The sequence below is a fragment of the Eschrichtius robustus genome, chromosome 4, assembly GCF_028021215.1.
Source record: "Eschrichtius robustus isolate mEscRob2 chromosome 4, mEscRob2.pri, whole genome shotgun sequence".
Taxonomy (NCBI): domain Eukaryota; kingdom Metazoa; phylum Chordata; class Mammalia; order Artiodactyla; family Eschrichtiidae; genus Eschrichtius; species Eschrichtius robustus.
In genome coordinates, this window is record NC_090827.1 from 139,344,678 (window position 1) to 139,372,126 (window position 27,449).

The window sequence follows — 27,449 nt, forward strand, 5'->3', positions numbered from 1 at the left end:
TATGCCATTGGCTAGGGCAGAGTGATTTCCTACAGAGCTGAGTTCCATTGCAGCACGTTAGCTAACCTTTCTCTCCTCATTAAACCACAATAGAAAGCTTCCTAATGGTTAAATGGTTTTCCTAGAAAGAAAAGAACTAGAATTTACCCTTTTTTACATAAACCTGCCTTGCTTTGGCAAAGGAGTCTGTTCTTTAATCTGTTGAGCTGAAACTTTTAAAAAAACAGTTATTTACATAACTGATATAAATCATCAAAGTTTGAATATGAAAACATCTGTAAGAGTATAATATGATTTGTTTAAGGCTAGATGGAATGAGTCAGGTTTTCAGGGTTGGTTTTTATTTCTCCCTTCACCTGTGAGGGAGCTATCTGCAGAACTGAAAGGAGAGTGCTTTGAGATATGGGTGAATATTTTCAGAGTTGAATGATTGCTAGAGTGAGAAAATTGTACATGTAGAATACATCTTACCTGTGATATTCTTAAAATGGAATGTCCTATAACAGATATAACAAAATAAATAGCCCTTCAGGACAGCTTTTTCACAAATGCATAATTCATTTCAATTCCAACCATCTTTTTCTTTTCATTTAGCCATCATCTGGAATACTTCAAGCCTTTCAATTTTAACACACTGCTTGGAGAAGAGTGGAAACAACCAGAGTCAGACCTGTGGCTAATAGAGAAACCTGATGTGTAGGAGTATAGTAGATGACCATATCAATCATTTCTTCTCTATACCTTTTAAGGTAAACTAATAATAAGTATAATCTCTTTCAAGATACCATGAAAACATTTCAACAATAAGTATTTCATAGAGGTCAGTGAAAGTATATAGTATCTCTGTGGCAAATTGTGTATGAATTAACAAGAAAGTAGAAAGTTCATGTATGATTTTATCTATAAAGTGAAAATGTTTCTTGGAGTCACTTAGTCCAGGAGCCATCATGCCAAGGGGTTCTACCATCTGCCTTGAAGCACCATCACCCCAAATATCCTGGACTCTGTCAACCAAAATCAATATTTCTCTTCCCACTCCCCTAAACCTCAGCCAGCTTACAACTGAACATCTTATTTGCAAATTTTTGAACTCCATAGTAATGTATAATAATTCTTTACTCAGACTCCTCTGTCCATTTTTGAAATGAATAGAAAACAATGACATATTTCAGTTGAACAGGAGATGCACATCTGTTACGGCATTGTTAAAATACATGTGCTATTTAATTAGCTGTATTTCCTGTCTTATGACTACTTTTCTTCTGTAGCAGAAAATGGAATGAAGTAGTCTTGAATTCGGGCAACAGATTCTGCTTTCGTTTACAAATAAATGACATTTTCTTAATGCTGTTAAATAAGATGTCAAAATGTCTTCATTTTATTTTATAAACATCAAACACTCCTGGTCCATAATTTTCAAATTTTGTGTTATAATTCATAGCTTGAAGCCATCTAGTAGATTATCTATGAACTTCTCCACCAAATCTGGTCCTTTACCACCATTCTTAACTCAGAGATTAGCAGTCTTGCAGAAGAAGAACCTTTTTTACTCATACAGATACCTAGTTGCCTACCCAGCGATATACTTTTTCCTCTTCTTCTTTGCTAACTGTTTTATATAACTTGAATTTTTAGGGGATTTTCTCAAAAACTACATTTACTCATATTCCTTTGCAGGTAGAAATGACACTGTAGAACAGTTTAGGTCAACGAGATTTAAGTATACAGTGTTAGATGGGCCGTCAAGAAAAGATGCCTCGTAGATGAAGGACTCTGCTGCCATGTACCTTTTGTCCTTTGCCTTCCCTCTTCCTTTTTCCTGAATTATAGAATTGATACCCGAGGTAACATGCTTGCTCCATTGTGTTAATGAGGAGACAACCCAAGAATAGCTCAGTAGCAAGACAAAGGAGCCTGGGTTCCAAACAGCACAATAGAGTAACATGTCATATCTGGACTGCTACCTACAGATTTCTTTATAAAGAGAAAATATAAACTGCCGAATTTGTTTCCACAAATCGATCTATAGATTCAACGCAAGCCCATTTTTAAAAACCCAGAAGGCTTTTTTTTTGGTAGAAATTGACATGTTGATTCAAATTTTATATGGAAATGCAAAGGACCTGAAATAGCCAAAACAATTTTGAAAAAGTACAAAGTTGGAGGACTTATACTACCTGACTTTAAGACTTACTGAGCTTCAATAATGAAGAAAATATGACCTTGCATAGATTTAGACAAATATATCAATGGAATAGAATAGAGAAACCAGAAAAAGAACTACATATAGTCAATTGATTTTTGACAAAGAGAAAGGGTAGTCTTTTCAACAAATTGTGTTGGAATAACTGGAAAAACATGAAAAGAAATTAACTTACCTAACAACCTACAGGAAAATTAACCTAAATGTAACTGGTGAAATGAAAAAAGTTCTAGAAAAACTCTTCACATTCAAGGGTAGACAAAGATTTTTTTCAAATAGGACATAAAAAGCACTAACTAAAAGAGAAAAAAAATGAGAAATTGAACTTCATCAAAATTTAAAATTTCTGTTTGTCAAAAGCTTCCATTCAAGAAAGCAAAGAGGCAGTCCAGCAACTCCACCCCTGGGTATCTATATCTGAAAAAAAATGAAAACACTAATTCAAAAACATACATGCACCCCAATGTTCATAGCAGCATTATTTACAGTTGCCAAGATATGGAAGCAGTCTAAGTGTCCATCAACAGATGAATGGATAAAGAAGATGTGGTACATATATACAGTTGAATACTACTCAGCCTTAAAAAAGAAGGAAATTTTGCCATTTGCAATGACATGACTGGACTTGGAGGGCATTATGCTTAGTGAAATAAGTCAGAGAAAGACAAATACTGTATGATATCACTTATATGTGGAATCTAAAAAATAAAACAAACTAGTGAATACACTGTAAGTCCCCTATGTACGAACGAATTCTGTTCCGAGAGTGTGTTCATAAGTCCAATTTGTTCATAAATCCAACGAAGTTAGCTTAGGTACCCAACTAACACAATTGGCTACATAGTACTGTACTGTAATAGGTTTATAATACTTTTCACACAAATAATACATAACAAACAAAAAGAAAATATTTTTAATCTTACAGTACAGTACCTTGAAAAGTACAGTAGTACAGTACAACAGCTGACATACAGGGGCTGGCATCGAGTGAACAGGCAAGAAGAGTTACTGACTGGAGGAGGGAGAGGAGGTGGGAAATGGTAGAGCTGAAGGATCATCAGCAATAGGAGACGGAGGGCAAGCTGCAATTTCACTCACTCCTGACGGTGGTGGCACAGGTTCTGGTTCCTTGCTGGATTCAATTCTATCTACCCTCTTGAAAAAATGATCCAGTGATGTCTGGGTAGTAGCTCTTTTTTTCTCACCATAGATGATACGGTAGCACTGGACTGCATTCTGAATGGCTGCTGCAACCTTCATGTACTGTTCTACATTCGGTTCCTGTGCCTCAAAAAATAACAGTGCCTCCTCAAATAAAGAAAATCCCCTTGCCATGTCCTGCATCATGAATCTCTTCAGTTCTTCACTTACTTCTTCCTCTGTCTGTCTTCGTCCTTTCTCTGGGCACGTTTGCATCTTTGAAAGTTTGCAACTTGAAGATTCGTATGTAGGTGACTTACTGTGTAACAAAAAATGAACAGACTCACAGATACAGAGAACAAACTAGTGGTTACCAGTGGGGAGAGGAAAGGGGCAGGATCAAGTTAGGGGTAGGAGATTAAGAGGTACAAACTACTATGTATTAAATATATAAGCTAAAAGGATATATTCAACACAGGGAATATAGCCAATATTTTATAACAATAAATGGAATATAACCTTAAAAATTGTGAATTACTATGTTGTACACCTGAAACTTATGTAATATTGTACATCAACTATATCTCAATTTTAAAAAAAGAATTAGAAAAAAAAGATAGTGAAGAGGCAAGCCACAGATTGGGATAAAATATTTAAAATAGATATATCTGATAAAGGACTCTTCTCAGAATATGTAAAGGATGCCTACAAATCAGTAATAAAAGGACAAGCCAATTAAAGAGCAAAAGACCTGAACAGACACTTCACAGAGGAAAATATATAAAAGGGCAATAAGTACAAAGTGTAGAAAGGTTCTCAACTTCCCTTATTACCAAGGAAATGCAAATTAAAACCACAACAAGATACCGCTAAATAACCAAAATTAAAAATTCACACGATGGCTAAAATTGGAAATGACTGACAACACCAAGTGTTAATGAGAATGTGGAGTACGTGGGTCACAGGTTCAGATGTAAATGATAACTTTATAATATGGGGGCAAAGTAAAGCACAGATATCCTAGATACAATCAAAACCATAGAAAAGATTGAATTTGGATGTTGCACTTTGTGAGCTATCTGAAACCTACTATGTATCTTCTTTTTATCTGTTTAGATGTTTTGAAAACATCTCTTGACTTTCTTTTCTCTAGATAAGAAATATTTTCCTTCTTCCAATACCAAGCAAGCAAAAACACATTATGTAAACATTTTCTTTGGAAAGGAACATGCAGTTCAGGGAAAATTTATCCATTAGTAACAGACAGACAATGCACCCTATAGAAACTTAGTATTTGAGAGTGGGTGTTTGTAATAGCTGTTTCAAATTTGTTTTTCCACTTTAGGACCATGAAAGAATATCATTTCTTTGTTTAAGATATGCATAAATGCATTTCCTTGCTGTGTTGTGAATTGTTCACTATAGTTACCAGGCAGATCCTCTCTTCTCGCCACTTAAATAGATTACACAGTGCATGTATTTATTCAGGTGCTTTCTCATGTGCTTTCTCAGCTCCAGTAGACTGTTAAGTCACAGTCCAGAGGGAAATATACTTTTTATTTTTAACCCCCAAATACTGCTTTTTCAACCTTAAAAAAATTTTTGCCACAGAAAAAATAAGTCTTTCTCTTCCTTTTCTTCCTTCTTTTTAAAATGTTAGGCTTTGAGGGCAGAAGATAGTGAATATATTGATAACTAATTAATCTGATATTTAAAAAGAGAGAGGATGCAAGTGGTGGAGCAATTACAGTAAGCCCTCAACACCTGTGCTCATGCATCAGCGCCCGAGGCTCATCTCCTCGTGCCCTTTTAAGTTTCCATAGGAGTTTAACATTGCTGTATTTCAGCACTTATCCCCACTGTGCATTAGGAAGCTCTCCTGACCCACCTCCCATCCTCTCAGCCTAACATTTTACTCCACCAGCCAGCTGGACTCAGGGAACTGACAGCATCCTGTGTCATGGCTTGTCTGCTGCCTCAGCTTGTGCTGGCTAAAAGTATATTTAGCCAGTCTCGCACATAAACTACCTTGGATGTGAGAGGGAGCTAACACCTCATGGGACAACTCTTTATTTTTTTTTTTTAATTTTTATTGGCATATAGTTGCTTTACCATGTTGTTAGTTTCTACTGTCCAGCAAAGTGAATCAACTGTACGTATCCATATATCCCCTCTTTTTTGGATTTCCTTCCCATTTAGGTCACCACAGCACATTGAGTAGAGTTCCCTGTGCTCTACAGTAGGTTCTCATTAGTTATCTATTTTATACATGGTATCAATAGTGTATATATGTCAATCCCAGTCTCCCAATTCATCCCACCCCACCCTCCCATTCCCCCTTGGTATCCATACGTTTGTTCTCTACATCTGTGTCTCTATTTCTGCTTTGTAAATAAGATCGTCCAAACCAATTTTTGCGGATTCCACATATATGCGTTAATATACAATATTTGTTTTTCCAAGAAGGATGGGAGTAGGTGGATAAATACTCCTCTCTTTCATCCCTCGGGTTGACAATTCGGAGGTCGATTCCACACAGCTCCATAGAAGACACCTAAAAGGATCACACTGAAGTTGCTCACAGCAGTGACCAAATCAAAACACAACTTATACCGCCTTTCCCTCATTTCCCGTTTTACTCTTCCTAGTTCTTTACTGCTGTCTGGAATTACTTTACCAAAATCAACCTATATGCAAGCCCTTGTCCCATGTCCGCTTTACGGGGAACCCAGGCTAAGTCAGTTGTTACCTAAAGTGGCCCTCAGAAGTAGCCCGTCAGGATGGGAATCAAGAACTGTATCACTCATGGGGCATTCAGTGATAGGGACCCCATAGGTGGTGTTGATAACCCTGGTGTAACATCAGTTACTAAGACTTTCACCAGTGGTAGACTGGCTTGAGGACCAGGTGTAGGTCAAACATCAGTGTGAGAGATAGCACTTGGCATAGAAGCAGTGGAAACAATAGAGACTGTGGAGTTAACTGCTTTTTTTTTTTTTTAAACAATTCGGACATTGAAATAATTTCATTTGCTCTTTCTCCACTAATAAAAAGTAACAATTTGGAGGGGATTCTGAGAAGATGGTGGCGTGGGAAGCACCAGGAATGTGTCTACCCACCTAGACAACAATTGCACCCGCAGAACTGTCTGATGTAATTGCTTTGGAACTCTGGAGTCTGTTGAAGGTGGAGTTGACTGCTTTCTGATAAAGGCTTTGGAAGCCTTGAAAAATGAAAATAGCCAACTACAAACTAAAGGCACTTTGTGAGCATCAGAAAGATGTACATCGACATTTGAATTAGCCAAATTTCCAGCAGCTGGAAGGCAGAAAGTGTGGAAAGTTGAGTTCAGGATTTAGTGGTAAGGGTAGCTATACTGCAAAGGAGACTGAATGCTCGGCTTTGACTCCTGTGTTGAAATTAGGGGCCTCATAAGGAAAGAGTGGGACCCTGAGACCTGGAATGAGGACATTTGTATGGATGAACCTGTTCTGGCATATCTCGAGCCCCAGATTTCCCTTCACCCTCTGGGCTGGCAGAAGCAGCTCCTTTACCCTCATCAGAGGCAATCATCCTCAGCTTGCCTAGACATTCCCCACAAAACCTCACCTGAGGCGGATCCTCAGAAATAGTACTTGCCAAAACATGCCATTTCCTCACCAGACTGAAAATGAGGGTCAGATTGCAGCACAACTCAAGGGGCAACAGCAGTAATAAGTACTGTGAAGAAGTACATGGGAAGAAGTACTGCGTTCACCGAAAGGTTATAGGACCTGGAACCAGGGAAGCACATGTTGGAGTGGATCTAGTTATTCTGCTAGAGAAGGCAGTATATATGGCTGGAAAGGGGAAAAATTTATTGGCACGGGATGTTAAACTTGGGGCTTAACATCTTGACAAGGCTAGTTCGGGGAAAATACAAGATAAGTCTAGAGCATCTTCTAGTGCCAGAAAGTAAGGAAGCACTAAAAAGGAAAATAAATAACTAAATCAGTGGGCACGACCCATTTTCTGATCACTTCTTGTCCTAATTTTTCTCTATAAGAAAAAAATTTATAAAATTGACTATTATAACCGTTTATTATCACCAACAATTATTTTTCATGTAAGGAATAGTGAAAAGATTATCACTAGAGCTAGGATGACACATGTATGAAGAATATAAGAAACTAGAAGTTATAAATCTATGAAAAGTGAGGAGTATCTGTACAAATTTTACCTTATAATTTCATGATAAATAGTACTTAAAATATTATTTTCCATACAGTGTGATCCATAGTTAAATTTTATGCCTGATGTTTATAAATCTAATATGTAATTTAAAGGAGAAATAGTAGAAAATATTGTCAAATGATATACACTTGACCCTTTGTATGAAAATTACAGTAATACGTAATAACATAATTGGCTATTGAGAGAGCTTTAGTGTTTTTCTGTTAATTTTTTACTTTATACTAAAAAACTCACAGAGAATGCATAGTTTAGTAAAAACTAATTTTCTTCTGACAGCCTATCACCTGAAATATCCATTAAGTAGTATATCTGATTCAATAGTACACTGAAAACCCATGTTTCTAATAATGCCCTAAGGCACTGTAGTGCCTGGAGTACATCTTTTGAAGAGATAGCTTTGCAGACATAGAAAACCAAACTATAAATGGAAGCATTCGAAGCAGTAAAAAATGTGCTAAATACAAATATATGTTTTTGAATGAGCTTTGAAAAAATAGTCTGAAGAAAAAAGATAATCCCACAAGTAGTAAGCTTTGGTATATACCGTAGAAACACCAAGTGTCCTGTATTCCTGCAATAGTCCTGGCTTTTCTCCTAACTGCCTGATTTTGTGCAAATCTTTTCATTAAAATTTCTAATACTTATTATTTTTCAGGAACCATATATTTAATTTTGACAGCAACCTCAAAGAGTCATATATCTTGAGGTCCAAGAGGGAGGGGATATATGTATATGTATAGCTGATTCACTTCGTTGTACAGCAGAAACTAGCACAACATTGTAAAACAACTATACCCCAGTAAAAATAATAATAATAAAGTTAAGGAAACTGAGAGCTTCAGAGATTAAACATATTCCCCAAGATCATACAGCTAAGGAGCAGTAGATTTGAACCCAGGAAGTTTGGTTCTGGAGACTGGGCACTTGTCAACTTTACTACAGCCTCTATGAGTCTTAACTACTCATCTGTAATATAAAGCTACAGAACTAAGTTCTTTTCCTCCCTGATTCTATAAATAAAATTAACATAGAAGAAAAAAGAGGTTGATAAGCCCTTCACTTTCTTGTGGTACACTTGCAGAGAAGATGGGTATTCCAGTTGCTCCTTTTTAATAATCCACTTATTAAGAGAAACACATTTTTCCCCCCAGGCTCCTCTAGGGTACAATTTATGGCAGCAGTGCAATGTCACACCTGCAAATTGTCATTGCAGCAGGTATACTTTGGTAGTAGACTAGTGGCTAATCTGAATGCAGATCTCTTAGGATTTATCCTGAGTAGGGAATGAGTCACAGTGTAGTGGAATATCAGAGAAGAAGAAAACCCAGGCTGCCTCTATACTAAATGCTTTTACTAACCTGGATTTTGTCAAAGATCAAAAGACAAGCTTCTGAAGATATGAAAACTTTGGCAACCAAACCACACGCTTGAGTAACATGCAATAACTATATAGCCTTTTGTCTTTTTAAATAATTTACTTATTTATTTTTGGCTGCGTTGGGTCTTCGTTGCTTGTGCGGGCTTTCTCTAGTTGTGGCGAGTGGGGGCTACTCTTCGTTGTGGTGTGCAGGCTTCTCATTGCAGTGGCTTCTCTTGTTGAGGAGCACGGGCTCTAAGCGCACAGGCTCTAGGCGCGCAGGCTTCAGTAGCCGTGGCTCGCGGGCTCTAGAGCGCAGGCTCGGTAGTTGTGGCGCACCGGCTTAGTTGCTCCGTGGCATGTGGGATCTTCCTGGACCAGAGCTCGAACCTGTGTGCCCTGCATTGGCAGGCGGATTCTTAACCACTGCACCACCAGGGAAGCCCTATAATACCCTTTTATCTCCATGTATCAGAAACTGAAGAAATTTAGCAGTAATTTATTCTAAATGATTTTATAGTCTACTTGTGCAGAAAACTTAAAAGTTGTGAGTATCTGCTTTCCTGTCCTTAGTATTTTGCTGTTTGCAACAGTGACGATGCATCTGTTTTCCTTTCTGAGAAAATGATCATCTGTCAAAAATAATGCAGTAAATTAATTCATATCAGTGACTTTTCAAATTGCAGGTTGCAAACCCTTAGGGAGTAGACTATGGAATCTATATAGTGGATTGTAACCCATAAATAATTAGAGTTGAAAATAGAAGAATGAATCATATTTATTAAGTACATATATTGTTTCAAGAGTTTCGTCCTTATTTTGGATCTAGTCACAAAAGTTCAAAATCTATCAGTTTAGAGTGTTTACAGAACATAGGCTTTAAACACTCTGGTTGTTCACAATATTTTCCTCTGGGTAACTAGTTAATATCTAAAAGATTCTCAGCGATTAGTGACTGAAGAAGATTTGGAGGGGAATCTCAAACTCAAATGTGTCTCTGATGCAGCTTTAAAACTAAGGAAAGAAGTATGGCCTTCTACTTTATTCCTCAATTTTATTTATAAGTTTAAAAAGACAGATACATAGATACATAGATAGGTACATAGAGAGCTAGATAGGTAGGACTTACAGAGTTATAGAGCCTCAAATTTTAAATATAGTCATTGGAGGTGGTCCCTTTCCACAATATGTAGCTCTTTTTCTAATCTAAAATTAAGATGCTTTGGGTTGTAAGTACAAGTAAGCTCAACTCAAGCTACCTTAAGCAGTAAAAGGAGATATGGCATACTTCTGGTAGTTTGATGTAGAGGTTGACACTCTCACAGTGTCATCGGGTTTCTAGCTCTATTTATATATGGTTTTCTTGCTCTGCCATCTTTTAGGTCATCTTCATTCAAAGACATCTGTCCTTTTTGTATATGAAATGACTGTGGGTATTACAGGTATCACAGTTACAAACCACAAAATCCAACACGAGAAAATACTCAATGATTTATGGCACTATTCTAGATATTTTCCTCATTTTATGAAAATTACAGAGTTTTTTGCAGTCTGGATTTTGATAATTGTATTCCCATGCTCCCATCTGTCTCCAGTATTGTCTGTGAATTACATCTAGAAGCTTGGTTACATCCAGGTTCAATTATTGGTAAGAATATTTCATAGATGGTATTATAGTATTCTTCTGTCAGGAGAAGCGTAATGCCTGGTTGTCTCCATTTCGTGATGTTAGAAGCCATTGATGAACATTGCCGAAATCCATGAGTGATAACCCAGTTTTGCTTTTACTTCCATATTTTATAGCTTTTGAATTATCTCAATTCAACTATTTGGATACCAAGAAGAACTGTTTTTACAAGATAAATGCTTGATTCTTTTCTTTGATTTAGCTGTTTTCTGAATACTTGGTCCTCTAGCAGTCTCCAAAGGTGACCAGTGAGATTTTTTAAAGTATCTTTCTGAACTCATGGATTAAAAATACTTTATGTGTATTAATTCACTGCAGTTTCCTCATTGATGTTCGATGTGTTCCATCTTTGGCCAGTAGAGTCTCTTTAAGTTGGTTTCTAAGTCTTTTGACATGACCTTTGTCGTCATTAATAGCTTTTTTGCTTTCTGGTATGACAAGATGTTCCAGGTTCATCTTGGACATTGCTTGCTATAGACATAGAGCTAGCCATTTCTCCAGTAAGTCTTGGTTTCTCTTAGTGGCAAATGATATTTAGAGACCACTATTTGGACACTAGGAGTGCTCATTGCTAATGGGTTGGGTATATTTTTCTAGTCCTTTTAAAAAATACATCATGGTTTCATATGGATACTTGCTACTTGATCTCATACATTTTATATCTATTTCCCTTCTAACACAACTCAAAGTGGTTTTCAGTGATTTCAACATAATTTCTCATTTGTTTTTTCCCGTAAAATGTACAACAGACTCTGAATAAATTAACAATACAACAATATGATTACTAGAAAGAGTTTAAAGGGTATTTTTGTTTTTGCTGTTCTTTTTAACCTTAGAGTATATCCCAGCAAGGATATACAGCCAAATTCCCATGTTTAAAGCCACTTTAAAGTGGTTTCTATGTATTATGCCACCAAACTCAATACAATTAAGTTCATTGGTTCCATTCCCCTTTCACTTTGGGGGAATTTTTTTTTTTTTAAATACTTCTGAGGTTTCAACTTCAAATCTATGAATCAAGATATACTCAGAGAAGTCTGGCTTCTATTCTTGTTCCCTCTAACCCATCACCTCTCCCCCCTTATAGATAACCATTAAAAAATTTATAGTTCACACTTCCATTTTTAATATAAGCAAATACGTATAAATGGTCATATCCTCTCATCTTAGGTATAAATGTTAGCATACTAGAGCTAACAGAAAGGATTCACTGTCAAATAGACTTATAATTAAGGGGTCTTACCCAGATTTACTAATAAATAAAGGGTTCTTATTCCAGATTTAGTAATGATTTCAAGGATATAAAATCAAAAGGCTCACGCAAATCAAAGAGAAATTTAGTCCATCCTGTGTGGCTATCTTGGTATTTCCTTTCTGCATTGGATACATTCTCTGGCCAGTAATAGATGAGGTCTTTAAACGAGATTTGTGTCTGACCTCACATAGCAAAAGAGGGGTTGTTTAAATTATGAAGCATCTCCATTTTGTATTTAGATTGGCAAAGAGCCTATGTGACATTTTCCCCAGAGCCATGCCTTATAAATCCATAGATTCAAGGGATAATCTTGCTAAGAGAATTCCACAGATAAGGACACTCCTACTAGCAAATTTCTTTAGCCTAAAGATATTTAGACTGTGTTTACAAAAATATTAGTCTGGGACACCTGTGGGGTTTTTTTCCCCAGAGAATGTTCTCTTGGTAGTCAGAGAGAAACAGATCATGGGCCAGCAGCTTATAAGGAGCAAGAATTTCCTCTACCGAATACCTTAACAATGACCATACTGCTTCCTAGGTCTTTTAAATTTCTTTTACAACTCAGTTACTCTTTTTCTTCCTTTATCCACAGTAATTTGAACCTTTTTACAGTGTGTTGATGGAAGCATTTGAGTGTAAGTTACTGAGGCCAAATTCACTGCCTTCTCTGGCCAGTTAGTTTCCATAGGTGTTGTATCTATGGGGAGATTTAATTCAGCTTCCTCAAAATACTTTCTCATCCTGGAGAATCATTGTTTGCATAAATCTTGCTTTTTATTTAATTGTACAAATAAACTTACAAATTCTTTGTTACACCACACAGCTGTAGAAGAGAAATTAATATTTGACACACCATATATTAGTTAATATTATAGGATCATTCTGTTCCTTCTCAACAGAAATGACTTCTCCTATACCACATTCCCCATTATAGGGGTGGTGACTAGAGTCCATTGTTCAATAAATTCTGGATCCCATTTGGTTTGTTTCAGATTTTATGGTACAGGTTTTTACAGGTGTCATTATGTAACATTCATCTCTGCTAGGGAAGACACAGGTTGCTTCTGTATCCAAACCTCCATACCTGCTGGTTTTAAGAACCCAGGTAGCTAACTCAGGGATCTGATTAAGGCATCTGCCTTACAATTCCGGTCTCTTTTCAGAGCTGGAAACCGATTTTTTTTGGTGAATATCCACATGACCCACATTCTTCTTAATTTCCACAGAGATTTCCTTAACTGAGTGCCACATAAGGATATACTCTATTGTCTAATGATCTAGGACCCATTTGCAGTTGACTGTAGCCCAGAGTCTGCAAATATCCAAATGCTCCTCTGAGATCAGGAGCCCAGTTCTACTCCCACTGCTAAACTAGCAGCCCTCAACTCTGCCAAATTTGCAGCCTTGCCTGTTCCTTCTCCCCTCAAGGTTTTTTCTATCAGCAAGGCACATAGCTGCCAATTTCCAAACAGTAACATGGCCTCAAAGCAGGAACTCCCTTTAGTGAACCAGGCAGCTGCTTGTCTTGGCTGGGGTAAGAATCACAGGGCTTGGACCACTGAACAATGTAGGGAAGGGAGATCCTTGGAGGGCTCTCTCATTGGCTCTGTGAGCAACATGCTCTCGTATTCAGTGCGCTCTCCCCAAACTTCCCACCTAGTGCACTCTTCCATGTAGCATTGCCTCTTAGTCAACTTTGCTGTGCTGCCTTTTCTCTATTCAATATCTCTCTGGCATCATCCAAGGCAGGATTGATATCTAGCCTCAGAATTATTTGATGCTCTTCTGTGGTGGGGGGCATTTTGACCAATACCCAGTAACAAGCTAGCAACTGTCTTTCAAATGGGCTTCAATGAACAGCTGCCTCTTAGTTTTCAAGTCCAAATCCAAGAGGTCTTGCTGAGTAGCCCTATTTGATTTCTCCCAAAGGCTTCACATCTACCTATATTCTAGGAGGTGAATATTCTTATATAATCTGAGCAGCTGGACCATGAGGTCTTAGTTGGGCTCCCTGTGCCACCATCCTCTGCAAATCTTTTTTTTATTCTCAGAACCCCACTTAAAATAAGATTTATTTTTGATAACTTTGTGATAGGGGCTAGCAATATTCTTATAGGAGCAGTGTGATTTTGCCAAAACTCAAATCCTAGCTGTGAGATTCTTGCTTGTTAGAGACAGTAACTTATTTCTCACAGTTTAAGGAATATCTCTTGTTGCTCCTGGAATTTCTTAGATTGGGCTGGACTTGAATTTTAGCTGGATTTATCATCCATCCTCTATCTGTCATAAAGGTGATTGTGGTTCTTAACTCCTCTTGACCTTTCTCCTCTGAGAAGTCAGTTAGCATAATAGCATCTATGTAGTGCATTAACTTGCTCTTAATGGTTGTTTAGTACAAATCCCGACTCACTAGATTATGGCAATATGCCAGGAAATTTAATGTGCAATACAATAAATTTACACTGATTTCCAGTCCATGAAAATGCAGACCGTGTCTGGCTAGATTTTGAATCTGGGATTGATAAAATGGCATTGCGTTAGATGTTAAGTTAGATGCATACTGGCATAATAGACTGCCTTGGTCTGTTGCACTTCCTGTTTAGTTTTGAAGATTAGGTGTAACTGAAGCAATCAGAGGAACCACCTTGTTTGATCCTTGACAAGCTATTACTTTCCTTCAGGAAACTTCTGCCTTATATAGTAGCTGGGACTGATATAAGGGGGTTAATGGGAATCAAAACTCCACCTTAACCTTTTCCTTAATTAGAACAGTGATCTATTATTGCCCTCCTGGAATTCTGTATTACTTAGAGTTAATGCCTGGGGAGGATTCAGGCAATTCCAGAAGTTCTCATTCAGCATGGCTAATTAAAACTGGGTGAGAGGTGGATTTAGGCAATATCCCCTGTGAAAAGAACAAAGGCAACAGGTCCCATGTTTTCAGCTACAGGACTTAAGGGGGCTATATTTTAGTCAATAGACATCTCCATTTTATATTCAGATTATTACATTGATTATGTGACATTTTCCAAGGACCCATACCCCACAAATCCAAATCTAGCATTTTCTTTTTATCATAAGCAATCTTAAACCAACCAAATACATCCTGCTAAAAGTATTCCATTGACAAGGAAATGCGAGCAAATATCATTATTTTACCAGATTTGTCACAATCTGGTTTACAAGGAGATTTGATCGGGTCACTTTCTTTTTACCTAGGACATTCCCATATAAAAGAAGAAAGTAGATTGCTATTCTGCTGCTTAACTATTTACTTCATACAGACTTCTGTATTTTTGCCAGTATATCTTTGGAATATGATCCTAGGAATAGTATTTTCTGAGTCTAAGGGCAAACACATATACACTTTCGCTAGAAAGTACAAGATTATGTGCCATAGGGAAATTTGTATTTCTACCATTAAAGTATGACAGTTCCTGTTATCCCACAGCTTCTCCAACAGAGTATGTTATCACGCTTCCAAGATTTTGCTATTCTGATAGGTGAGAAATGGTATCTCAGATAATTTGCTCTTAACGTTACTATGACCTTTTTGGACATCATCTCACTTGTTTATCAGAATTTGACAATGTTGATCGTTCCCTCCTAGGTGTCCCTCCCTTGGCTCAGGGATATCACTTTCTCAGTTCTCCTTCTAACTCTTCTTGGCTTGTTCCTTCTCTTTTCAAACTTTAAAAATGGAATTTGCCAAGATTCAATCTTTAGACCTCTTCTTTCTATATATTTACTCCCTTGGTCACCTCAGTCAATATAGTGGTTTAAAATACAGTGTACGTGCTCATGATTCCCAGGTGTATGTCTTCATCCTCCTAGTGTGTGCATGAACATATGCACACCTCTTCGTATTGCCCCTAAGCTGTCTAATGAGCATCTCATATTTGCATGTCCAAAGCTGAACAATTTTTAGCCACCATACCTGATATTTCCCAAGTTATCTTATCTTAAATGGCAAGTCTTTCTGTAGTTCAGGACGGAAATTTCTTTGTCATTTGACCCAAATCCAATTCATTGACAAATCTCATCATCTCCACTTTTGGAATATATCTATCCAGAATCTCACCACTTCTTAACGCCTTCATTACTACCACTCTTACCCAAACCACTGTCATCTTCCCTGGATTATTGAGACCCTGAATTATTGCAGTAGTCTTTGAACTGGTCTCCCTGCTTCTCCCTTTGCCCTGCTCCCCTGCACCCCAACCCCCATGCCTAGTCTCTAAACAGAAGCCAGAATCTACTTTTTAAAAGCAACATTTTTCAGGTAAGATTCACATAAAATAAAATGTACTCATTTTAAGTGTACAATTTGATTACTTTAAAGTATCCCCTGTGCCTATCCGTGGTCAATCCCCGCTCCCACACTCAAACCCAAGCAACAACTGATCTATTTTCTGTCCCTACAGTTTTGCCTTTTCTAGGAATTTCAGATAATTATATACTATGATTTCAGTCTTTTGTGTCTGGGGTCTGTCACTGACATGATGTTTTTGAAATTTATTCATGTTGTTGCATGTATAGGTAGTTCCTTTTTATTGCTCAGAAGTATTCCATTGTATGGATATACTACAATTTATTGATTCACCTGTTGATGGACATTTGGGTTGCTTCCAGTTTCTGGCTATTTTACATACAGGTGCTATGAACATTTGTATACATGTATTTTTGCAAACATAAGTTATTAATTCTCTTCGGTAAACATCTAAGAGCAAAATTACTGAATCATATGGTAACAGTATATTTAGCTTCTAAGAAAATGATAAATTGTTTACAAAGTGGCTTTACCATTTTATAGAACTAACAGAGAGTTCTAATTGTTCCACATTTTCACCAACCTTGATATTGTCAGTCTTTTAAATTTTAGACCTCAGATATGGGTGTGCTGATTTCTCAGTGTGGTTTTAATTTGTATTTCTTGGCTGACCAGTGATTATGAGTATCTTTTCATGTGCTTATTGGCCATTCAAATATTTTCTTTTGTGAAGTGTCTTCAAATATTTTCCCTATTTTTGTTTGTCTTTTTATAATTGAGCTGTTTTAAAAATATATTCTGGATACAAATCCTTAGACAAATATATGTATTGCAAATATTTTCTCCTAGTCTATGACTTGGCTTTCTTTTCCATTTTCGTAAATGTGTCTTTCAAAGAGTAGATGTTCTATAACTTCTACTCACTGAATTCACAGTCTACAACTAGAATATATTACTTTACTCTTCTAGCCACAGTATATTATTTTTGCCTCTGTTAGTCAGTTATATTTAAGTTTTTTAAAAAAATAGAGACAAGTAATTTTTTAAATCTACCCCTGTATTTCTAGCACTTTTCATTCTTTCGAAATCTAAGGTTTTTTGTTTTTTGTTTTTCAATCTGGCATTATTTTCTTCTGCCTCAAGAACTTCCTTTAATATATACTAGAGTATAGATATGCTGGGAGGAATTCTTTCATAATTTTCTTGTCTGAAAAGTCTTTAATTTTTGAAAGACAGTTTCATTGGGCGTGGAATTCTAGGTTGACTTTTCCTTTCAGTATGCTAGAGGTATAATTTCATTGCCTTCTTGTTTGCATAGTTTCTGATGGAATATGCTATATTCTTGTTTTTTGTTTTTTGTTTTTTTCCTTTGTTTATAATGTGTCTTTATTTGGTCACTTACTTTTGTGATTTTCTTTTTATCACTGAGTTTTGGCAACTTGTTTATAATGTGCCATGGTATGGATTTCTTGGTATTTATCTTAATTGGGGTTTTGTTGAGCTTCTTGGGTCTCTGAATTTGTAGTTTTAATAAAACTTGGGAAGTTTTTAGCCATTAATTTTTTTTTTTTTAATTTTGTTTATTTATTTATTTATATTTGGCTGTGTTGGGTCTTCGTTTCTGTGCGAGGGCTTATTTAGTTGCGGCAAGTGGGGGCCACTCTTCATCGCAGTGCGCGGGCCTCTCACTATCGCGGCCTCTCTTGTTGCAGAGCACAGGCTCCAGACGCGCAGGCTCAGTAATTGTGGCTCACGGGCCCAGCTGCTCTGTGGCATGTGGGATCTTCCCAGACCAGGGCTCGAACCCGTGTCCCCTGCATTGGCAGGCGGATTCTCAACCACTGCGCCACCAGGGAAGCCCAAGCCATTAATTTTTAAAAATACTTTTTTTATGTTCTATTCTCTCCTCAATTAAGCCAGCTTGAGTTAATTACATGGGTCATTGAGATTCTATTCATTCCTTTTCCAGTCTTTTCCTCTCTATGCTTGATTTTAGAGAGTTACTATTGCTATGTCTTCACATTCACTGAGCCGTCCTTTGCAGTGTCTAAGCTGCTGTCAATTCTACCAGGTTAAATTTTCATTCCATATATTCTAATAGTTACCTATTGGTGCATATAAAATTACTCCCCAAATTAGCATCTTAAAACAACATTTTTTATCTCACAATTCCTGTGGGTTAGGAATTTGAGAATGGCTTAACTGGGTGGTTCTGACTCAAGGTCTTTCATGAGATTGTAGACAGGCTGTTAAAGGGGCCACAGTCTCATCAGAAGGCTTGACTAGGGGATGATCTGCCTCCAAGCTCACTCACCTGGCTGCCCACACTCAGTTCCACACCACATGGGCCTCTCCTCAGGGCTGCCTCATGACACGGCTGCTGACTTCCCCCAGAGCAAGCAATCCAGGAGAGTAAGAGAGAAGTGTGCACACCTGAGACAGAAGCTGCAGTCCTTTAATAAGGACCTACTATCAGAAGTAATATTTCGTTACTCTAACAGATTGATCCTTTTGAAACTTTTAAAATCTCTCCCTGTGCTGAGTTCTGGAAATTGCTTCCAGGCCAACAGCTGGTTGTTGTCTAACATCTGGTAATGGTGGCTTCATATAATCTATCCAGTTTTTCTACTTGTTTATGACAGGACCCATAGCAAGCCCCGCATGCAAGTCCCATAGCAATTACCCCTTCATGAGTAGAAGCAGAACTTCAGAGACTGTTTTATAATGTGAGGTCATGCCACACCTGCTCAGCAGTACCAGTGGCTTGCCATCTCAGTTACTGGTCTCAATCATTTATCTTTTAGACCTCAGGTATAACTGGTCTTCCTCTCATTCTGCATTTCAGCTTCATCAACTCCCCAAATATAATTAGCACCATCTTGCTGCAAGGTCTTTGTTCTTGCTGTTAACACTGTGTAGAACACACGTTCTCCAGATATATGTGGGACTAATTTCCTCATCTGAATTTAAATCTCTGCTTAAATGTTACTTAGGCTTACACATAGGCTTTCTCTGATTATGTCATATAAAATAGCAAGTTCCTTCTTATTCATCCTTTATTTTACTTACTCTGATGTATTTTTATTAATATCACTTATCACCACCTAGCATATTAAATATTTTTTATTATATGTCTCTTCACCTTACTCAAATATAAGCTCCAGGTGAGATATTCCCTAGAACCATGCCTGACACAGTAGGAACTTAATACATATTTGTTGAATACTTGAATATGCAGCAGATAGAAAATTTGTTTTTATAATATGGGTAAAGAAATGTTACATTTCTTTATCTAAAATGGATCATCTATTCCAAGACCACACCTACCTGGCTGACAGGATACTCACTATCAATCATGTTTCAGGGGTCTTCTCACCTTTCCTAGGATGTTTTAAGAGTTCTAGGAGTCTTACTTAGTGTAAAATATTTATGGAAGTATTCTCTGTTCTTTCATCTACATTGGTTATTAGTATTTTGATAGTACAAAACCACAGTGTTCCCTTGAACTCATGACTCAACTGCTTCCTATTCAAGCTTGGACACGGAAGTCTTTTATTTTCTTTGTGGTCAGCCTCCTCAAATTTCTGTCCCACCCAGTCAAAGGCTGTATCACATCCCAAGGGCTCTGCATAGGAGTGGCATGGGTTTCCACCTCCATACAAAATCCTCTAATTCCCTAAACCTCTGTCTATAGTTTTCATTCAGAAAAAACTCTAAACCTTCCCTCTTTCCACAGGTTGGCCACTTAAATGGTTCTGAGCCTAGTCTTATCTACTTGTACACACACACACACAAATACAATTGGACGTGTTGATTGAATTCTAGGTTCCTGGGAACTTCTGCTTTAGGCCCTACTGTGCAACAGTGAAGAAATTCAGAGCTATGCCACATAGCCTGGCTATATTCTGGTGAGTGGGAAAGGAAATTACCACACCTTTTTTTTTCAGTTTTCTCTCACAGAGTGGACAGATCTAAATTAGTGTCTTTATAGAGCAATCGGTCCAAACATGAGTGAATTAATGAATGAAAACCTTTTTCTTAGAACATACACACATCCTATCCAACTTTCAATGTTCTGTTGCTAGTAAGCTCTCTTTCCAAAAATTTTATAAAAAATTTTTTTCTGCATGTCTTTTTTATTACACTTTATCATTTTTGCATTTTGTCTTATCCAATTATCTCCCAACTAAACTGTGAGCTTCTTGGGGATGTGATTTGTGCCTAATTTGCCTTTTCCCCACTACAGTATAAGCTAAATGTTTTGTTTCAGGAAGCCCTAGAAATAATTTTGAATAAATGAAAATAATTTAATTAATGAAGATCTGTTCCCAGTTTTAGTGCAGGAGATATAACAAATGTCATATTAAGAGTAAAGTCAGATTGTAAGTTAGGAGTTGCTGAAAATGCTACCTCTAAACTTATGCAAATAATGAAAAGATAAACAGAATTTCCCTCCATTAATAGCACTCTCATACTGTGTTTTTTTTTTTTTTGGCTGCGTTGTGTCCTCGTGCTGTGCGTGGGCTTTCTCCAGCCACGGCAAGCAGGGGCTACTCTTCCCTGCGGTGTGTGGGCCTCTCATTGTGGTGGCCTCTCTCATTGCAGAGCACGGGCTCCAGGCGTGTGGGCCTCAGTAGTCGTGGCTCACGGGCTCTAGAGTGCAGGCTCAGTAGTAGTGGCACACGGGCTTAGTTGCTCTGCGGCATGTGACGCGGGATCCTCCTGGACCAGGGCTCGAACCCATGCCCCCTGCATTGGCAGACGGATTCTTAACCGCTGAGCCACCAGGGAAGCCCTCTCGTACTATTTTAAAAGAACAAACTACCTTAAAAGAAGTAAGCATTGTTTGTGTTGACTGTAAGTAGCCCTCTCAGACTTAGGCTGTGTGATATTGGTCTTGTCACCTTGTTCTGACCATATATTTGCCACACTGGTCTGTCACCATTATCAATAAATGAACACAACCACGGCCAGTAAACATTATTAATCATAAACTTTCTAGTAAATAATGATACTTAATGCCTTAACCTTGATAAGATGTATTAAGTTATAAATAATGTTGAAAATGTATTTTTGTTTTAAGTTTTTAAAAGTGAAGGCCATCCTGATTCTAACTCTTATTGCAGCATGCTGTGGAGGCCCTGCATGCTTGCTGCTTTTTACCAAACAGGTGTTTGACTTATTTTTTTATCATTTTCCAATCCTGCAGGGATGTGACTATTCGTTAGGGAGGGTCATAGTTCTTCCTGTCCTATGAAAACTTTGCTTGAGTAGTTTTTTTCTTTTCTACCATGTGTTCATAATAAAATTGATGCTGTAAAATTTCTAATAGATATTACACAGAAATGGAATATATTGGTTATACTTGTAAATATTTCTAATTATTAGCATTTCAGATAAAGTTTTATTGTGAAAGGATTACATTTAAGTGGCTGTCAATTTGAGATAAACTTTTTCAGGAGCACCTGTAGAAAATTCTAAAAGAATTTTATTTCAGAAGATGAGAAGGAAAGCTGGATGCCAGAGGTCCTTTTGCTAGTAAATAGTAAGCAGAACAGTTTAGAACTGTTGAAGAGTGTTCAGCATCAAACCTGTGTCCATGAGACATACAGATTGGTATGGGTAAATCAGAGACGTTTGATGTTCTGTAAAAAAAATTCTACATTAAAGTCCAGTAGTTTGAGTCAAAACTGGAGCACATCTATTACTCCTGATTTTATTTAAAACCATGTGTAGACTCAGAAAGAAAAAGCAAGTATGTGACATGCAAAGAAAGAACTTTCACCTAAAAGCCTAAAATATTTTAAAATTATCTTGTATTTTTGTTGTGATCTTGGCAGTCCTTCAGAAATATTTTGCCTGTTAAAGGTGGTCAACTAATAATTACAGGTTGGCTTCAGAAGAGTAAACAAGAGTGAGTGGGCATCATAACTCGGATGCATTTGTGTGCAAATTAATTCTGTCTTTCTTCCTCCTTAATTACAAAGAGTAAAGTTTCAAATCTTGAATAGGCATTTAGTTTGAATGTATTCTATCCAGATAGGAAAATATGTCTGTGTTCTCTAAATATGTTTTTTAAAAAAATTTTTACCATATTATAGCCTCATTCCAAGTCAGATTCCCATGGGACAGAAAAATTAATTGGGTGCTTTGGAATGACTTTTCTTTTTCATTCTTTGGGCTCATGGCTTCATGTAAACATATGCTGCAAGACTTCTAGAAATTCATGAGAGTTTCTGCTCTTCAAGGATTAAAAGTTTTTAAGTGATAATTTTATCTTCCTACTTTTAACAGATGTTTTCTTTTTATTATTCATCTGCCTCTTTTTGCTTTAAATTTTTTATTTTTAAATTTCCTTGCATTAATCTTGAGCTTTTCAGCTAAGATTTTCTAAGAAACTCCAAAAAGCAAGACACAAATGTTGACATAATTTTAATTGTAATTGTTTATTGGCTACCCAAAGACTTGGAGGGAGCCTTGAAAATTGCTTACAAAAATCACCATGCCGAGGGTGGGGTCGAGATGGGTCCTAAGCATAGGCCACCCCCACCCCCGCACTGCCCAAACCCTGCCCTTGCTTAGGCCACGCCCTCCACAACCAAGGCCTTTTCCACCTTTTTTTTTTCTCCTCCTCTTTTTTACTATTGTGGTTCTGTTTTACCTTCCAGTTGTTTCATCAATATTTTTATTTTTATACTCTTTCTAACATATCTGTTAGTTTCCTAGTCTAATTTTATTTTTTACTTTGTTATTGTTCTCCTTTTTTTTTTTTTTTCTCCTCTTTTTTACTATAGTGGTTCTGTTTTACCTTCTGGTTGTTGTTTCATCTACATTTTTATATTCTTTCTAACATATCTGTTAGTTTCCTAGTCTAATTTTATTTTTTACTTTGTTATTGTTCTCTTTTTTTTGGCGCCCCTCATGGCTTGTGGGATCTTCGGCCAGGGGTCAGGCCCAAGCTCCTGCGGTGGAGCTCCGACTCCGAACCTTTGGACTAACAGAGGACCTTAGACCCCGGGAATATTCATCTGCATGAGGTCTCCCCAAGGTCCTCATCTTGGCACCAAGACCCAGCTCTACCCAACAGCCTACAAACTCCAGTGCTGGAAGCCTCAGGCCAAACAACCAGTGAGACAGGAACATAATCCCACTCATCAAAAAGAAAAAAAAATTAGATGACAAAAAAATATGTCACAGATGAAGGAACAAGGTAAAAACCTATAAGACCAAATAAATGAAGAGAAAATAGGCTATCTACCTGAAAAAGAATTCAGAGTAATGATAGTAAAGATGATCCAGAATCTCAGAAACAGAACGGAGGCACAGATTGAAAAAACATAAGAAATGTTTAACAAAGATCTAGAAGAACTAAAGAACAGACAAACAGAGATGAACAACACAATAACTGAAATGAAAAATACACTAGAAGGAATCAATAACAGAATAACAGGCAGAAGAACAAGTAAGTGGGGGGAAGACAAAATGGTGGAAATAACTGAGGAGCAGAATAAGGAAAAAAGAATGAAAAGAATTGAAGACAATCTCAGAGACCTCTGGGATGACACTAAATGCACCAACATTCAAATTATAGGGGTCCCAGAAGAAGAAGAGAAAAAGAAAGTGTCTGAGGAAATATTTGAAGAGATTATAGTGGAAAAATTCCCTAACATGGGAAAGGAAATAGTCACCCAAGTCCAGGAAGCACAGAGAGTCCCATACAGGATAAACCCTAGGAGAAACACCAAGACACATAATAATCAAACTAACAAAAATTAAATTCAAAAAAAAAATATTAAAAGCAGCAAGGGAAAACAAAAAATAACATAAAAAGGAATCCCCATAAGGTTATCAGCTGATTTTTCAGCAGAAACTCTGCAGGCCAGAAGGGAGTGGCAGGATGAAAGTGATGAGAGAGAAAAACCTACAACCAAGATTACTCTACCCAGCAAGGATCTCATTCAGATTTGACAAAGAAATCAAAAGCTTTACAGCAAGCTTTTTGCTTGCTTTACAAGCAAAAGCTAAGATAATTCAGCACCACCAAACCAACTTTACAACAAATGTTAAAGAAACTTCTATAGGCAGGAAACACAAGAGAAGAAAAAGACCCACAAAAGCAAACCCAAAACAATTAAGAAAATAGTAATGGGAACATACATATTGATAATAACCTTACATGTAAATGGATTAAATGCCCCAAACAAACAACACAGACTGGCTGAATGGATACAAAAACAAGATGCGTATGCATGCTGTCTACAAGAGACCCACTTCAGACCTAGGGACATGTACAGACTGAAACTGAGGGGATGGAAAAAGATATTCTATGCAAATGGAAATCAAAAGAAGCTAGGGTAACAATACTCATATCAGGTAAAATAGACTTTAAAATAAAGAATGTTGCAAGAGACAAGGAAGGACACTACATAATGATCAAGGGATCAATCCAAGAAAAAGATATAACAATTATAAATGTTTATGCACCCAACATAGGAGCTCCTCAGTACATAAGGCAAGTCCTAACAACCGTGAAAGGAGAAATCAACAGTAACACAATAATAGTAGGGGACGTTAACACCCTGCTTACACCAATGGACAGATCATTCAAACAGAAAATAAATAAACACAAGCTTTAAATGACACAGTAGAACAGATAGATTTAACTGATATTTTTAGAACATTCCACCCAGAAGTGGCAGAATACACTTTCTTCTCAAGTGCTCATGGAACATTCTCCAGGATAGATCACATCTTGGGTCACAAATCAAGCCTTGGAAAATTTAAGAAAATTGAAATCCTGTGAAGCATCTTTTCTGACCACAATGCTATGAGATTGGAAATCAATTACAGGAAAAAGACTGTAAAAAACACAAATGCATGGAGGCTAAACAGGGTGCTACTAAATAACCAAGAGATCACTGAAAAAATTAAAGAAGAAATTTTCAAAAACATAGAAACAAATGACAATGAAAACACGACAATCCAAAACCTATGGGATACAGCAAAAGCAATTCTAAGAGGGAAGTTTATAGCAATTCAATCTCACCTCAAGAAACAAGAAAAATCCCTAACAATCTAACGTTACACCTAAAGCAACTAGAGAAAGAAGAACAAAGAAAACCCAAAGTCAGTAGAAGAAATCCTAAAGATCAGAGCAGAAATAAATGAAATAGAAACAAAGAAAACAATGGCAAAGATCAATAAAACTAAAAGCTGGTTCTTTGAGAAGATAAACAAAATTGATAAACCTTAGCCAGACTCATCAAGAAAAAAAGGGAGAGGATTCTAATCAGTAAAATTAGAAATGAAAGGGAGAAATCACAATAGACACCACAAAAATTCAAAAGATTATAAGAGACTACTACAAACAACTATATGCCAATGAAATGGACAACCACAAAGAAATGGACAAATTCTTGGAGAGGTACAATTTTCCAATACTAAACCAGGAAGAATTAGAAATTATAAACAGACCTATCACAAGTAATGAAATTGAAACTGTGATTAAAAATCTTCCAACAAACAAAAGTCCAGGACCAGATGGCTTCACAGATGAATTCTATCAAACATTTAGAGAAGAGCTAACACCTATCCTTCTCAATCTCTTCCAAAAAATTGCAGAGGGAGGAACACTCCCAAATTCATTCTACGAAGCCACCATCACCCTGATACCAAAACCAGAAAAAGATATCACAAAAAAGAAAATTATAGTCCAATATCACTGATGAACGTAGATGCAAAAATCCTGAACAAAATACTAGCAAACAGAATCCAACAGCACATTAAAATGATCATACACCATGATTAAGTGGGGTTTATCCCAAGAATGCAAGGAGTCTTCAATATATGCAAATCAATTAATGTGATACACCATATTAACAAATTAAGGAATAAAAACCTAATGATCATCTCAATAGATGCAGAAAAAGCTTTTGACAAAATTCAACACCCATTTATGATAACAACTCTCCAGAAAATGGGCATAGAGGGAACCTACTTCAACACAGTAAAGGCCATATATGACAAATCCACAGCAAACATCATACTCAATGGTGAAAATCTGAAAGCATTTCCACTAAGATCAGGAACAAGACAAGGATGTCCACTCTCACCACTATTATTCAACATAGTTTTGGAAGTCCTAGCCATGGCAATTCAGAGAAGAAAAAGATAAAAGGAATAAAAATTGGAAAAGAAGAAATTAAAATGTCACTGTTTGCAGATGACATGATACTGTACATAGAAAATTCTAAAGATGCTACCAGAAGACTACTAGAACTAATCAGTGAATTTGGTAAGGTTGCAGGATACAAAATTAATGCACAGAAATCTCTTGCATCTCTATACACTGACAATGAAAAATCATAAAGAGATATTAAATTAAGCAAACAATCCCATTTACCATCGCAACAAAAAGAATAAAATACTGCGGAATAAACCTACCTAAGGAGGCGAAAGACTTGTACTCAGAAAACTATAAAACACTGATGAAAGAAATCAAAGATGACATAAACAGTTGGAGAAATATACCATGTTCTTGGATTGGAAGAATCAATATTGTGAAAATGACTATACTACCCAAAGCAATCTACAGATTCAGTGCAATCCCTATCAAACTACCAATGGCATTCTTCACAGAATGAGAACAAAAAATTTTACAATTCGTATGAAAACACAAAAGACCCCGAATAGCCAAAGCAATCTTGAGAAAGAAAAACGGAGCTGGAGGAATCAGGCGCCTCAGCTTCAAACTATACTACAAAGCTACAGTAATCCATGCAGTATGGTACTGGCACAAAAGCAGAAATATAGATCAATGGAACAGGATAGAAAGCCCAGAGATAAACCCACGCACATATGGTTACCTAATTTATGAGAAAGGAGGCAAGAACATACAGTGGAGAAAAGACAGCCTCTTCAATAAGTGGTGCTGGGAAAACTGGACAGCTACATGTAAAAGAATGAAATCAGAACACTCCCTAACACCACACACAAAAATAAGCTCCAAATGAATTAAAGACCTAAATGTAAGGCCAGACACTATAAAACTTTTAGAGGAAAACATAGGAAAAACACTCTTTGACATAAACCACAGCAAGATCTTTTTTGACCCACCTCCTAGAATAATGAAAATAAAAACAAAAATAAACAAATGGGACCTAGTGAAACTTCAAAGCTTTTGCACAGCAAAGGAAACCATAAACAAGATGAAAAGACAACACTCAGAATGGGAGAAAATATTTGCAAATAAAACAATGGACAAAGGATTAATCTCCAAAATATACAAACAGCTCATGCAGCTCA

General features: G+C 36.9%; 1 protein-coding gene across 2 annotated transcripts in view; it reads left to right on the forward strand.

The window, feature by feature from the left end:
• C4H4orf33 (chromosome 4 C4orf33 homolog) overlaps positions 1-27,449 on the forward strand; it is a 42,628-nt gene that overhangs the window by 11,894 nt on the left and 3,285 nt on the right. Inside the window, exon 6 of one of the 2 annotated variants that reach the window (XM_068543445.1) lies at positions 595-749. In XM_068543445.1, coding sequence (XP_068399546.1) covers positions 595-700 — 106 coding nt within the window. In that variant the 3' untranslated portion in view covers positions 701-749. Of the gene's footprint in view, positions 1-594; positions 1,344-27,449 lie in introns of those variants that run through there. The other variant, XM_068543443.1, reaches the window with a different exon arrangement.